The 12811-nt window shown below is 54.3% G+C and overlaps 2 protein-coding genes across 5 annotated transcripts in view; one reads left to right on the top strand and one right to left on the bottom strand.

Annotated features, from left to right (window-relative positions):
- The window catches only part of LOC118256537 (E3 ubiquitin-protein ligase Topors-like), a 32377-nt gene that overhangs the window by 8160 nt on the left and 11406 nt on the right, over positions 1-12811 (top strand). The window contains exons 1-2 of one of the 4 annotated variants that reach the window (XR_007709379.1): positions 7443-7906; positions 8120-8510. The exons of 2 other annotated variants lie outside the window; for them this stretch is intronic. The gene's annotated coding sequence lies outside the window, so the exon portion shown is untranslated. Of the gene's footprint in view, positions 1-7442; positions 7907-8119; positions 8511-12811 lie in introns of those variants that run through there. One more of the 4 variants, XM_050716984.1, reaches the window with a different exon arrangement.
- LOC118256545 (squalene synthase-like) lies at positions 1676-12486 on the bottom strand. The gene is made up of 3 exons (XM_035563627.2): positions 12414-12486; positions 6335-6487; positions 1676-4435 (listed from the first exon to the last, which is right to left on the bottom strand). Exons 2-3 carry the CDS (start codon positions 6482-6484, stop codon positions 4214-4216), a joined length of 372 nt encoding a protein of 123 aa, XP_035419520.1. The 5' UTR covers positions 6485-6487; positions 12414-12486; the 3' UTR covers positions 1676-4213.

Here is a 12811-nt window from a genome sequence, read left to right as displayed (position 1 = left end):
TGAAGACGAGGACTGAGTGCGTTGGATAAGATCCTCTTGGACAAGAGGAGACTGAGGGGTGACCTTATTAACATTTATAAATATGTAAAGGGTGAGCGTCAGGAGGATGGAGCCAGGCTCTTCTCGGTGACATCCAATGATAGCACAAGGGGCAATGGGTGCGAGCTGGAACATAGGAGGTTCCGCTTAAATAGGAGACAAAAAAGAAAAACCCCAAAAGAAAAACCACCAAAAAACCTTTCTCAGCCGGTCTCTGGGTTTTCATATCGAATATTTTGGAAGCTGGCAGCTCTCTGCGGGGGGAAAGCTGTTGATGTGTTGGTGCTGCCTTGCAGGGGTGTACCAGCACGTGTCCGGGGAGCAGGTCGGAGGCCACGCGATCCGGATCCTGGGCTGGGGGGTTGAAAACGGGACCCCCTACTGGCTGGCTGCTAACTCCTGGAACACCGACTGGGGGGATAACGGTGAGGAGCACAAAGCTATCGGTGTCAGGGGGGCTGCCCCCATTCCCCGGTCTCCTTGGGCACTCGGTGAGGCAGGGGAATTGACGTGCCCCGGTGTCCTTCCAGGCTTCTTCAAAATCCTCCGAGGAGAGGACCACTGCGGCATCGAGTCCGAAATCGTGGCCGGCATCCCCCGGACGGAGCAATACTGGAAGAGGGTGTAACTGGCCTCGTGCATCACTGCTGAGTTGATCAAACCACAAATAATCCCGAGTCCCCGATGCTTTTAACCGATAGCGGGTTGGGCGCAGAGCCCCCACTCTAAGAGATGATAGTTGAGGTTACTTTACTAAAGCTTTTTATCTTTTTTTTTTTTTTTTTTTTTTTATTTTATTTTTTAGTTGTATGATGGAGCTGGAGGTGGCAGGTCCTGTACTGGTGCCAGCTGCCGGCTGCAAGCCCTCTGCTCCTGGTGGGTCGCAGCCGGGGGCACTCCCTGCTCAAAGGACTGCTGGGGGGCTTGCTGGCCTCTTTGTGCCGTGGTCTTTGGCTAGCCCGGACCCCTTCCAGCCCAGTCTGTTACTGGGAGGGAGGGAAGCAGTAGCTTTGCGCTGGGAGCAAGGATTTGGTGGGGCAGCAGAGACGGAGGCTGCTGGCAAATCCAGGCGTGGCCGGTGCACCCCTGGCTGGGGCGGTCTGACTGTTAGCAGAGAGCGTGTGCCTTGTTGAATTGGCTAAACGTAGTCCCATTAGTGACAAAATACTGATGAACTTGATGCGGGGCTGCCTACAGCCCCTCCTGCCTGTGACACGTCCTTTCTGCATCGCTTGCTCTGCTCCATTCTTTCGGCTGCTTTTTAAACCACTCATTCCTCAGCTGCTGTTGTTTTTTAATTATGTTTTTTTTTTTTTTCTTTTTATGCTGTAATCTGGGGTTATTGATCCTAGGGAAGGGCCTGTCTGGAGCTCCATGAGCTTTGATCGAATGTCCTGCAGCATTCAGGAGCACGCTGGGAAGGGCAAACTGCTTTTGGCCAGGGCTACGCAGCTCGGGCCATGCCTTGGCAAGGGTGCTGCTGCGTGTTGCGAGCTGGTGTAGTACTTTGGGACTGCAGATGATGTTCTCCAGGTCTGCCACAGGGAGCTCATGCAGATGCTTGGCGGTATCTGGCGAACTTGCACGCAACTGAAGCATTCTCTGAGCCACAGGTGGCAAGGAAGTAAAAGTAATCTTATTTTTGTTATTGGGGGAAGTGTAATAGCAGTGTAGGAGGAATCATGCGATTTGCCAACACTAATATAGTGAAAGAGCTTTTGATTTTCTTTTAAAGCACAAAGTATATTGCTGAGCTAATGCTACAGGGCTGAAATAAGTGAAGCAGGCTCTCCCTTGTACTGTAAAATAGCCCCTCACCTCTGCCTACTGAACCAGTGAGACAGAGCTTTGGTGTGTGTGAATGAAACAACCGTGCCAATAAACGATTTCTCCAACGTCTCGTCTCCTGCCCCTTGTTGACTTCTCCTTCAGGAGCTAAAACCATCCTCAACTCTTCTGCTGTTGCTTTGCTGTTGTGGAAGCCGGGTGAGGCCCTTTTGTGCCAGTGCAAGCTGTCCCTGCCCCATCCTCTGGCCATGCTGGTGGCAGCGGGGCTGCAGCCGCTGCCTGGGACCTGCGCTGGCCCCCGAGCAGTGCCAAGTCCTGGTGGCACAGAGGATGCTTCACCAGGGACCAGAGGGAAGCCAGGGGTGCAGGGCTGGGGAAACAGGGATGTAGCCGGGCACTGGAAAGCACAGCAGCAGCCCAAGGGTGCTGTGCCCCGACCCCTGCTGAACACACTGCGTTCAGCCCCTCGGGCCTTCTGCTGCAGGCTTTTAGGCAAGGAAACCTCCAGACCAAGCCCAGGGCTACAAAGCTGGCACTGCTACGAGAGTATGGAGTAAAACGAGAGGCGGGATACAGCTAGCTGGATAGGGTATAGCAAGGCTGGAGCTCAAGAGATGAGCAAGCAGCAGCTGTGCAATAGACTGGTCTTGACCTTGAAAGGTTTCTAGAGAGCAGCAGAGCCCCCAGAAGGGCTGGCTGTAGTCTCCCAGCCTGCAACATGCTCTAAGGCTCTAACTTACCTCCCGCCTGGCTCCAGCTCCATCCCAGAAGAGCAGAGAAGGTCCCCAGTGTAGGCACAGCTTCCCCACTCCTCCTCTTCCCAACAGGGACCGGTATAAAAGTCAACGTACTGAGCGTTAGCTGTCTCCCCCCGGGTTACAATTCAGTTTTCAGGCCCAACCTATAGGGCATTACGGTGATGCCCTGCAAGGAAGCATCTGCACTTCATGTAACTTGTGCAACAGCGGGGAACTAGCACAATAAGAGAAATAACGGCGGAAGAAATTCTCAAGCACTCTTTTTTTTTTTTTTTTTTTCCAAAGAAAACTTTAATGTCAACAACAGGAAGCTGCACAAAGGGAGCTACCGCAAGGTTTTTGAACAACAGCTTAAAACTATCTACATAGGTACTCGTGGAGCAGGGCTGCTTCCTCCAAGTAACAGTCTGGCCACACAGGCTTGGCCTTGCAAAGGCCACCAAACGCCCCTGGTAGGGGTAGGCTTTGCCTGTCCTGCCCCAGGCTGTCCCCCCCCCATCACACAGCCAAAGCAGCAGTGAGGGATTAGGGTGACTGAAAGCAAAAATCCAGGAAAACGGGACTTGAAAGTCGTTTCCTCTTCCCACCCCTGGCGTTCCCTGTGGGAACGCAGCCTGCTTGAAGTCCAGGCTGATGGGTTTCGAAACAGCAGTGGAAAGCTCTTCCAGTTTGCACGTCAGACTCACTCGCAGCACCCCGAGCTGCAGCCAAGTGGGCCAGGAAAACCCGCCTGGGCCACCCCAAGCTCCCTCTGGGCTACAAAAGTGCAGAGCCCAGAGCATGCAGCAAAGGTGGGTGGCTGTGCTCACATTAGCCCAGGGCAACTCCTTCCCACTCCCTTTCACCACCTCCCCAGCTGCTAAAACCCAAAGCTTTGCAACGCACAGTGCCACCTGTACGAAGGAGCTGCAAGAGCCGGCTTTGGGCAGGGTGCACGTTCCAGCAGCCAGAGCAGCACGCCTCCGACACTGAGCAAGGAAAGGGCTCGTTTCGAGCCTAGCAGCCTCCTCAAATACAACGACAGAAAGGTGAAGATCGCCCCTGGTTCCAGGTGCCAGGAGGGCAACCAGCCCGGGCTGGTGGCCAGAAGATGGCCAGAGCTTTCTGCTGGCTAATGCAGTGCCTCCTGGCTGAAGCCAGAGCCCTCCACGTGGGGAAAAGGGGCTGTGTAAGAAAGGGAGGCCAAAACCCAGAAAAGGCTCCCGTCCCGCGGCTCTGAGCTGGAAAGGGGTCTCAAATCTCAAGCAAGAAAAGAGGCAACTGGAGTTTCTATTTCAACCATCCTAACCAAAAAAAAAAAAAAAAAAAAAAGAAAAATCCAATCGGTAGTAATCAGGTAAACTATCCAACAGGAAAGGAGGGAAAAACCAAAATCCAAATTCAACCGCAAACAGTAAGACTCCGATTGGTGCTTGCAACCAGCCACGCAGGCAGCAAGAGAGGTGAGGAGCGGAGCCTGGCGACGCCATGCTGTCCCCACAGGGGCTCCAGGCCACCGGCGTCCCGTCCTCATCACCGCCCGCGGGCCCGGTGGCACCCCGGCTGTCCCCACCAGCAGGGGCAAGGAGCCTCCCGCCTCTGCTGCCCGTCCGCCGACCATCTCTTCTCTCCCACCGCCTGCCCGCCCTTCAGTTCTCGCCCGCCTGGACGTACTCTTCGGCGGCCTTGGAGATGGTGCTGAGGTACTGCCAGCTGAGGGCGGCCAGCAGCATGGCGCACGACAGGTAGATGGGGGAGTAGTGGTGGCGCGAGGCCATGGGGCCGCCGGGCAGGCTCATGGCGCGGATGGAGGCGATGATCTGCTGCGTCTTGTTGGACGAAGGGTCCGTGCTGGGGATCTTCTGGTAGATCTGCGGAGGGGAAGGAGGAATAATGGGCTCCTTAAACAAGGGAAACACATGCCCGGAAGAGGAAGATCATGGGGCACAAGGCATGGTCCTCAGGAGTTAACTCAGTGGGGGACTGCCCTGGAGCAGCAGCACCACAGAGGTGATCGTCCCCCTGAACTCTGCTCTGCTGAGGCTGCACCTCGAGTGCTGTGCTCAGTTTTGGGTCCCTCACTACAAGAAGGACATCGAGGCCCCTGGAGCATGTCCAGAGCAGGGCTACGAAGCTGGTGAAGGGCCTGGAGCACAAGTCCTGTGAGGAGCGGCTGAGGGCACCGGGGGTGTTTAGTCTGGAGCAGAGGAGGCTCAGGGCAGACCTCATTTCTCTCTGCAACTGCCTGAAAGGAAGGTGTGGGGAGCTGGGGGTCAGCCTCTTCTCACAGGTAATCAGTGATAGGACTATCAGGAAGAACTTCTTTACTGACAGGGTTGTTAGGCATTGGGATGGGCTGCCCAGGGAAGTGGTTGAGTCACCATCCCTGGAGGTCTTGAAAAGCCGTTTAGATGTAGAGCTTAGTGATATGGTTTAGTGGAGGGCTGGTTAGTGTTAGGTCAGAGGTTGGACTCGGTGATCTTGGAGGTCTCTTCCAACCTAGATGATTCTGTGACTAGAGGGAATGGCCTCAAGTTATGCCAGGGGAGGTTCAGGTTGGAAATGCGGAGACATTTCTTCTCAGAAAGAGCAGTCAGGCATTGGGATGGGTTGCCCAGGGAGGTGGTGGCGTCACCGTCCCTGGGGGTGTTCAAGGAAAGGCTGGACGTGGTGCTTAGGGACATGGTTTAGTTGGTGACATTGGTGGTAGGGGGGTGGTTGGACCAGATCATCTCGGAGGTCTTTTCCAACCTTAATGACTCTGTGATTCTGTGATTCTAAGGCCCAGCTGCTGCATGGGGCCAGGGCCCGCTTCCCTTGAGAAGTGCGTTAAGCCAGGCAGCCTCTTGAGGGCAACCCCGTGATGGGAGATGGGGCTGCAGGGCCTCAAACACAATCATTGACTGACTACAGGCGGTGGTGCTGGGGCAAGCGGCTCTAGCCCAGCAAAACCTCACTCACTGCCGGCATGCTGCCAGCCCACCCCAAACCAGGTGACAGCCACCTCAGTCGGATAATGCCATTGTTTTTGGGGTCTTCTTTTCGTGGTCTTGCATGAAGTTTTCTGGAGGCATACAGACCTTCCTCTAGGCTAAGGTGTCACTGTCCCTTGTCATAGGTTTGGTCTGCCTGCAGAAGAAGCTCTAATAACTCACGGTTTTGGGTCTCCCACATGCAGAATGATCTAACAGCCCTCACTGGATTATTTTTTTCCCCTAGGAGTCCACCCACCAGCTGTCCCTTCCACATAAACTTTAACATCCACAGCGCCCCAAAGCCAGGAGTCCCACTGCTTAACAACCGGAGACGAGCTGCCCTCATTTACTGCTGCCCATGAAGTGGAACCACAGACTGCATCACACTCGCGTGCAACTACGGACACGGTGTAAACAAGAGCGCTCACCATGGAGCTGTCTGCGGGGAGGTGATGCAACCTGTTCAGAAGAACCAGTCCTCTTGCCCGCTCAGAGAGAGGAAGCCCTCACGCTGTGAAAGCTGACTCATCTTGCACTTGACCAGAATGAAGACAAGACCTTGGTCTCTGCCTCTCAACGCAGGCGCAGACCGAGGGTATATTTAAGGAATGTCAAGCACCCAGTTTGGTCCAGGCCAAAACCATGTCAGGCATCGCCATGCCCTGGTGATGGACTAATAGGAGACGTAAACAAAGGGATTAACAGGTTCGTGGGTCTGCAAGGGACTGCCAATTCCACACAGGAACAAGAAACAGCAACAGCCAGAAATGACTCGAAGCAAGCTGCTCAACCTACCTCTTCCACATACTGGTACATGATGGCTTTGACAGCCTGTATGTTTGTGGCATCCATCATCAGAGTGACGGCTTGTCCCTTCCGGATCTTCACTACGCCCCTGAACACCTGCTTGTTGTTATAGCAGGCGGCCAGAGTGGCGATGGCCATCACCTAAGGAGAAAAACAAAGAGCCCTCACTACATTGCAAGGAGCCTGCCCAGGGAAGTAACCTCGGCCCAAGCAAAATCAACGGCAAAACACCGGAGTGGAACCACAATCCCACCTACCGCACCGCACAAGCAAAGAAAGAAGAGAGAAGAGAATAAAACAGGTCGGAGTTTGCTCTAAATAAAGATACCTTCACTTGGAGCATTTCCTGGCTCTCTGATGAATTATTGCAGCTGCAGGATGACTTGACAAAGAGCAGCATGCATTATGTCAATTAATAATGTGGGTGAATTTGACAACCCAAATGTGGCCTGCCATTCCTCCCCCCAGCCCCACTTTGGACATTCAGGTCCCTCTTCCATAGTTTTTTCTTTTTGTTTGGTTTAGATTTTAAAGACACATAAAATTTCTACATCTCTCAAATTTTGTTTCAATTCAGTGAATAAGCCTAAAAGTGAATTGAGATTGAGGGTCATGTATCTATCCCCAATGTTATTAGCCTGACTTCAAATGGGAGGACAAAGAGGCCTACTCATTCATGCTGTGGATATATGACAGTCAGAGATTTTTCGCCTTTTCTCAACATCACTGGTGTTTTCTGAGAGAACAGCAGGTTTCTCCTGAAATGGGGAACTGAGGGTCATAAGATGGCGTAGAACGCCACCACTTCATGTAACAATTGAGGCGCTGTTCATTTCTCTCATCCTCGCGAGACAGACAAGTGGTGGTCATGTTCCTGGTTTTCTCTAAACAACCCTAGATATTCTCATGCACGTTGCCACTTTCTCTGGCCAATTTCCACCTTCCCAAGGCGATAAGTTGTTCCTCACTTTCTTCTCGTGTCCTTCTCAATGGTGAAACGCAAAAAGCCCCGTAAGCTTTCCAAGGCCTCGTTTTGGGGAATTAGAAAGCAGGTATTCTTTCTTAACAGCGCTTTCTTAACTCCCTTCAGGTTATTGTTCCATATTTTGTGTTCTATACTTGTCGTTTCCGTGCTCTCTTCAGGATGTGTCCAACGCTCGGGTGTCCAGCTGCACGTCAAGGACATCCCTGGCTCCCAGGGGCAGGTCCCAGGCCGCAGGCCGACCTCCTGGCCTGGACCCCAGCCTGGCAGGCGTGGCTCCTGTCAGCGTGGAGCAGCCATCTCACGTCAGCATTGTCTCACCGCAGCCAGGAGACCTCTGGCGGTGCTGACATCAGGGGCACCTCGACACCCTTGTGATGCCACCACACAGTCACTGTCGCCCTACGGCCTCACAAAAGGTGGCTGGCTATAAGAGCCCTGAGCGGCGCGCCTGCGGCCAGTCCGGCTGGTGGTACTCGAGAGCTCGACGTGCCATTGCTGGAAGGAGCGAGGCGGAGGTGTTGCACGAGGCACACGCAAAGCCATTCTTTTTGCACACTAGCCATCGAGGTTCTTCGGTAATGTCATCAAATATATCTACGTATATGTACCTCATCTGTCCTAAGTAGGGTCTTGCCCACTGTAACCTATCATATTTGCCATTTTAATAGCAATGTTTGTAATCCATACTAAGAATATTTAGTGCTATAGTACTACAGACAACTTTGTTGAACCTAGAAAGCTAACGTATATTTGCTGCTGGAATATTTTCTTCTTGGTTCTCTCTGTAGTAGTCCTGCTGGTGGCACGCGAGGCGTCGAGGTGAAGCCAGCGAGACACGAAGCGTCGACGTCCTGCCGGCGACCCGCAGCGGAGGTGCTGAGGACCAGAGGCTGCTGATAACCACCTGGCCCCGGGGCAGCCTACCACAGGGGACAACCAACTCCACAGCGCGGCAGCTGCAGGCACCATGAACCATCAGGAGCAGCCAGAGGAGGAGGCCCCTGGGGACGAGACGTGCCCCATCTGCCTGGGCCGGCTGTCCAGCACGGCTCGTGTGGACCCCTGCAGGCACTCCTTCTGCCTGGGGTGCATCCTGCCCTGGGCCACTCGAAGAGCCACCTGCCCACTGTGCCGCGGGCGTATTGGGACCATCGCACTCGTGGTGCCGCCCGCCCAGCACGACGCCTCGCCCCGCCGGCCCCGCCGGGATTGCAGCGCAACGCGGGCTGGAGCGGAGCAGCAGCATCAGCAGCAGCGGCAGAGGAGCCCCTCCAGCTACCGCTCGCGCAGCGTCTCGCCACGGCGCAGGAGCGCAGCCCCGCCGAAGCACGACGGCTCGTCCGCAGCCGCTCCTGGCACTCGGAGCAGGACGGGCACAGGCTGCCACGGTCCCTGCAGTACCCCGACGCCGACGACATAGCCGAGTACATCGCCTGGCTACGGTCGGGTCAACTGGAGGAGCCGGGTCTGGCGACCACGCGGGCCGCCACGCCAGGCCCCGCAACTGAGCAGCGACCGGGCCTCACCTGGGGGACGGGCTGGGGGTGGCAGCCACAATTACCCCAGGAATAAATTATGACTTTTCCACCCTGCAAAGCCTCTGCCTCCACTTCTTCCTGCATAGGTCAGCGGGGGGGGTGAACGCAGCCCTCTCCCGCTGTCCGCGCCGCCAAGTGGGTTTGGGGACGACTGCTGTTGATGGGGAAATGGCTGCGGGTGGCGGGTCCCCAAGTGAGGCTGGGGGATGAGAAGCCATTTGGAGCCACAAAGGTGACCTGGCCCAACTGGGGAAAAGGCAAAAAAGCAAAAGAGGATGCAAAAGGCTCCTAAAACCTGGCAGCAGAGAATGCCTGCCAGCCGGGGAAACGGGCCTGGGAACCTGCAGCGGCCTTGGAAGGCGCTGCTGGCCTCCTGCAAGTGCAGCCTAAGGGTACCCTAAGAACCAGAGACTTCCTCAAGATACCACCACCAAGGGCAAAAGCAAGGAACTAGAAGAGCAACGGGCTGAGAAGGAGGAATTGCTCTGGGAAAGCAATTTTCCCTTTTGATAGAACAAGGACTGCTTTTCTATCCAAAATGGAGCACCTCTCTCCCTCAGAACTGCCTGTGCTGCACAAACTGTTCTTGCCTACACGACATCCTAAACCCACTGAACCTTTGCTGGGGATGCGTGGCTGACTCCCAAACTCCACGGTGGGAGTCTCGCCTCTTTGAAGTGGCACTCTGTCTTGATTCATTGGGGCCCGCTCCTGGGTTCGGTCTCTTCCGAGATGGCTTTTCTTCATTAGCCTGATACTCTCTCCATGCTTAGCCTTTCATCACAGAATATTGCTGGTATGGAGCTGGGTTCTGGATTTCGGATGACAGGGATGCTGATAACACACCGATCTTCTAGCTGTTGCAGAGCAGTGCTTACGCACAGTCAAGGGGTGCACCAGGAGCTGGGAGGGGATGCCGCCAGGACAGCTGGCCCAAACTGGCCAGAGCCACGTCCCATACCGTATGGGGTCATGCTGAAGACGAGGACTGAGTGCGTTTGGATAAGATCCTCTTGGACAAGAGGAGACTGAGGGGTGACCTTATTAACATTTATAAACATGTAAAGGGTGAGCGTCAGGAGGATGGAGCCAGGCTCTTCTCGGTGACATCCAATGATGCACAAGGGGCAATGGTGCGAGCTGGAACATAGGAGGTTCCGCTTAAATAGGAGACAAAAAAGAAAAACCCCAAAAGAAAAACCACCAAAAAACCTTTTCTCACAGCCGGCTCTGGGTTTCATATCGAATATTTTGGAAGCTGGCAGCTCTCTGCAGGGGGAAAGCTGTTGATGTGTTGGTGCTGCCTTGCAGGGGGTGTACCAGCACGTGTCCGGGGAGCAGGTCGGAGGCCACGCGATCCGGATCCTGGGCTGGGGGGTTGAAAACGGGACCCCCTTACTGCTGGCTGCTAACTCCTGGAACACCGACTGGGGGGATAACGGTGAGGAGCACAAGCTATCGGTGTCAGGGGGGCTGCCCCCATTCCCCGGTCTCCTTGGGCACTCGGTGAGGCAGGGGAACTGACGTGCCCTGGTGTCCTTCCAGGCTTCTTCCAAAATCCTCCGAGGAGAGGACCACTGCGGCATCGAGTCCGAAATCGTGGCCGGCATCCCCCGGACGGAGCAATACTGGAAGAGGGTGTAACTGGCCTCGTGCATCACTGCTGAGTTGATCAAACCACAAATAATCCCGAGTCCCCGATGCTTTTAACCGATAGCGGGTTGGGCGCAGAGCCCCCACTCTAAGAGACGATAGTTGAGGTTACTTTATTAAAGCTTTTTATCTTTTTTTTTTTTTTTTTTTTTTTTTTTTTTTAGTTGTATGATGGAGCTGGAGGTGGCAGGTCCTGTACTGGTGCCAGCTGCCGTCTGCAAGCCCTCTGCTCCTGGTGGGTCGCAGCCGGGGGCACTCCCTGCTCAAAGGACTGCTGGGGGGCTTGCTGGCCTCTTTGTGCCGTGGTCTTTGGCTAGCCCGGACCCCTTCCAGCCCAGTCTGTTACTGGGAGGGAGGGAAGCAGTAGCTTTGCGCTGGGAGCAAGGATTTGGTGGGGCAGCAGAGACGGAGGCTGCTGGCAAATCCAGGCGTGGCCGGTGCACCCCTGGCTGGGGGGTCTGACTGTTAGCAGAGAGCGTGTGCCTTGTTTGAATTGGCTAAAACGTAGTCCCATTAGTGACAAAATACTGATGAACTTGATGCGGGGCTGCCTACAGCCCCTCCTGCCTGTGACACGTCCTTTCTGCATCGCTTGCTCTGCTCCATTCTTTCGGCTGCTTTTTAAACCACTCATTCCTCAGCTGCTGATGTTTTTAATTATGTTTTTTTTTTTTTCTTTTTCTGCTGTATAATCTGGGGTTATTGATCCTAGGGAAGGGCCTGTCTGGAGCTCCATGAGCTTTGATCGAATGTCCTGCAGCATTCAGGAGCACGCTGGGAAGGGCAAACTGCTTTGGCCATGGCTACGCAGCTCGGGGCCATGCCTTGGCAAGGGTGCTGCTGCGTGTTGCGAGCTGGTGTATTACTTTGGGACTGACAGATGATGTTCTCCAGGTCTGCCACAGGGAGCTCATGCAGATGCTGGCGGTATCTGGCGAACTTGCACGCCAACTGAAGCTTTCTCTGAGCCACAGGTGGCAAGGAAGTAAAAGTAATCTTAATTTTTGTTATTGGGGGAAGTGTAATGCAGTGTAGGAGGAATCATGCGATTTGCCAACACTAATATAGTGAAAGAGCTTTTGATTTTCTTTTAAAGCACATAAGTATATTGCTGAGCTAATGCTACAGGGCTGAAATAAGTGAAGCAGGCTCTCCCTTGTACTGTAAAATAGCCCCTCACCTCTGCCTACTGAAACCAGTGAGACAGAGCTTTGATGTGTTGTGAATGAAACAACCGTGCCAATAACGATTTCTTCCAACGTCTCGTCTCCTGCCCTTGTTGACTTCTCCTTCAGGAGCTAAAACCATCTCACTCTTCTGCGGTTGCTTGCTGTTGTGGAAGCCGGGTGAGGCCCTTTTGTGCCAGTGCAAGCTGTCCCTGCCCCATCCTCTGGCCATGCTGGTGGCAGCGGGGCTGCAGCCGCTGCCTGGGACCTGCGCTGGCCCCCGAGCAGTGCCAAGTCCTCGGTGGCACAGAGGATGGCTTCACCAGGGACCAGATGGGAAGCCAGGGGTTGCAGGGCTGGGGAAACAGGATGTAGCCGGGCACTGGAAAGCACGGCAGCAGCCCAAGGGTGCTGTGCCCGACCCCTGCTGAACACACTGCGTTCAGCCCCTCGGGCCTTCTGCTGCAGGCTTTTAGGCAAGGAAACCTCCAGACCAAGCCCAGGCTACAAAGCTGCACTGCTACGAGAGTTATGAGTAAAACGAGAGGCGGGATACAGCTAGCTGGATAGGCGTATAGCCAGGCTGGAGCTCAAGAGATTGAGCAAGCCGCAGCTGTGCAATAGACTGGTCTTGACCTTGAAAGGTTTCTAGAGAGCAGCAGTAGCCCCCAGAAGGGCTGGCTGTAGTCTCCCAGCCTGCAACATGCTCTAAGGCTCTAACTTACCTCCCGCCTGGCTCCAGCTCCATCCCAGAAGAGCAGAGAAGGTCCCCAGTGTAGGCACAGCTTCCCCACTCCTCCTCTTCCCAACAGGGACCCGGTATAAAGTCAACGTACTGAGCGTTAGCTGTCTCCCCCCGGGTTACAATTCAGTTTCAGGCCCAACCTATAGGGCATACTGTGAATGCCCTGCAAGGAAGCATCTGCACTTCATGTAACTTGTGCAACAGCGGGGAACTAGCACAATAAGAGAAATAACAGCGGAAGAAATTCTCAAGTCACTCTTTTTTTTTTTTTTCCAAAGAAAACTTAATGTCAACAACAGGAAGCTGCACAAAGGAGCTACCGCAAGGTTTTTGAACAACAGCTTAAACTATCTACATAGGTACTCGTGGAGCAGGGCT

This window comes from Cygnus atratus, unplaced genomic scaffold (genome assembly GCF_013377495.2).
Source record: "Cygnus atratus isolate AKBS03 ecotype Queensland, Australia unplaced genomic scaffold, CAtr_DNAZoo_HiC_assembly HiC_scaffold_73, whole genome shotgun sequence".
NCBI classification, from domain to species: Eukaryota; Metazoa; Chordata; class Aves; order Anseriformes; family Anatidae; genus Cygnus; species Cygnus atratus.
The sequence above is the reverse complement of the archived record's forward strand: the minus strand, read 5'-3'. Positions and strand labels throughout refer to the sequence as shown.

Bases quoted from the DNA above. Each gene is read 5' to 3' on its own strand.
- LOC118256545 (XM_035563627.2), bottom strand. From the start codon at position 6,484: ATGGCCATCGCCACTCTGGCCGCCTGCTATAACAACAAGCAGGTGTTC. The intron at 4,436-6,334 runs GTAGGTTGAGCA...TCCCCTCCGCAG, and splicing joins TGTACCAGTATGTGGAAGAG to ATCTACCAGAAGATCCCCAG.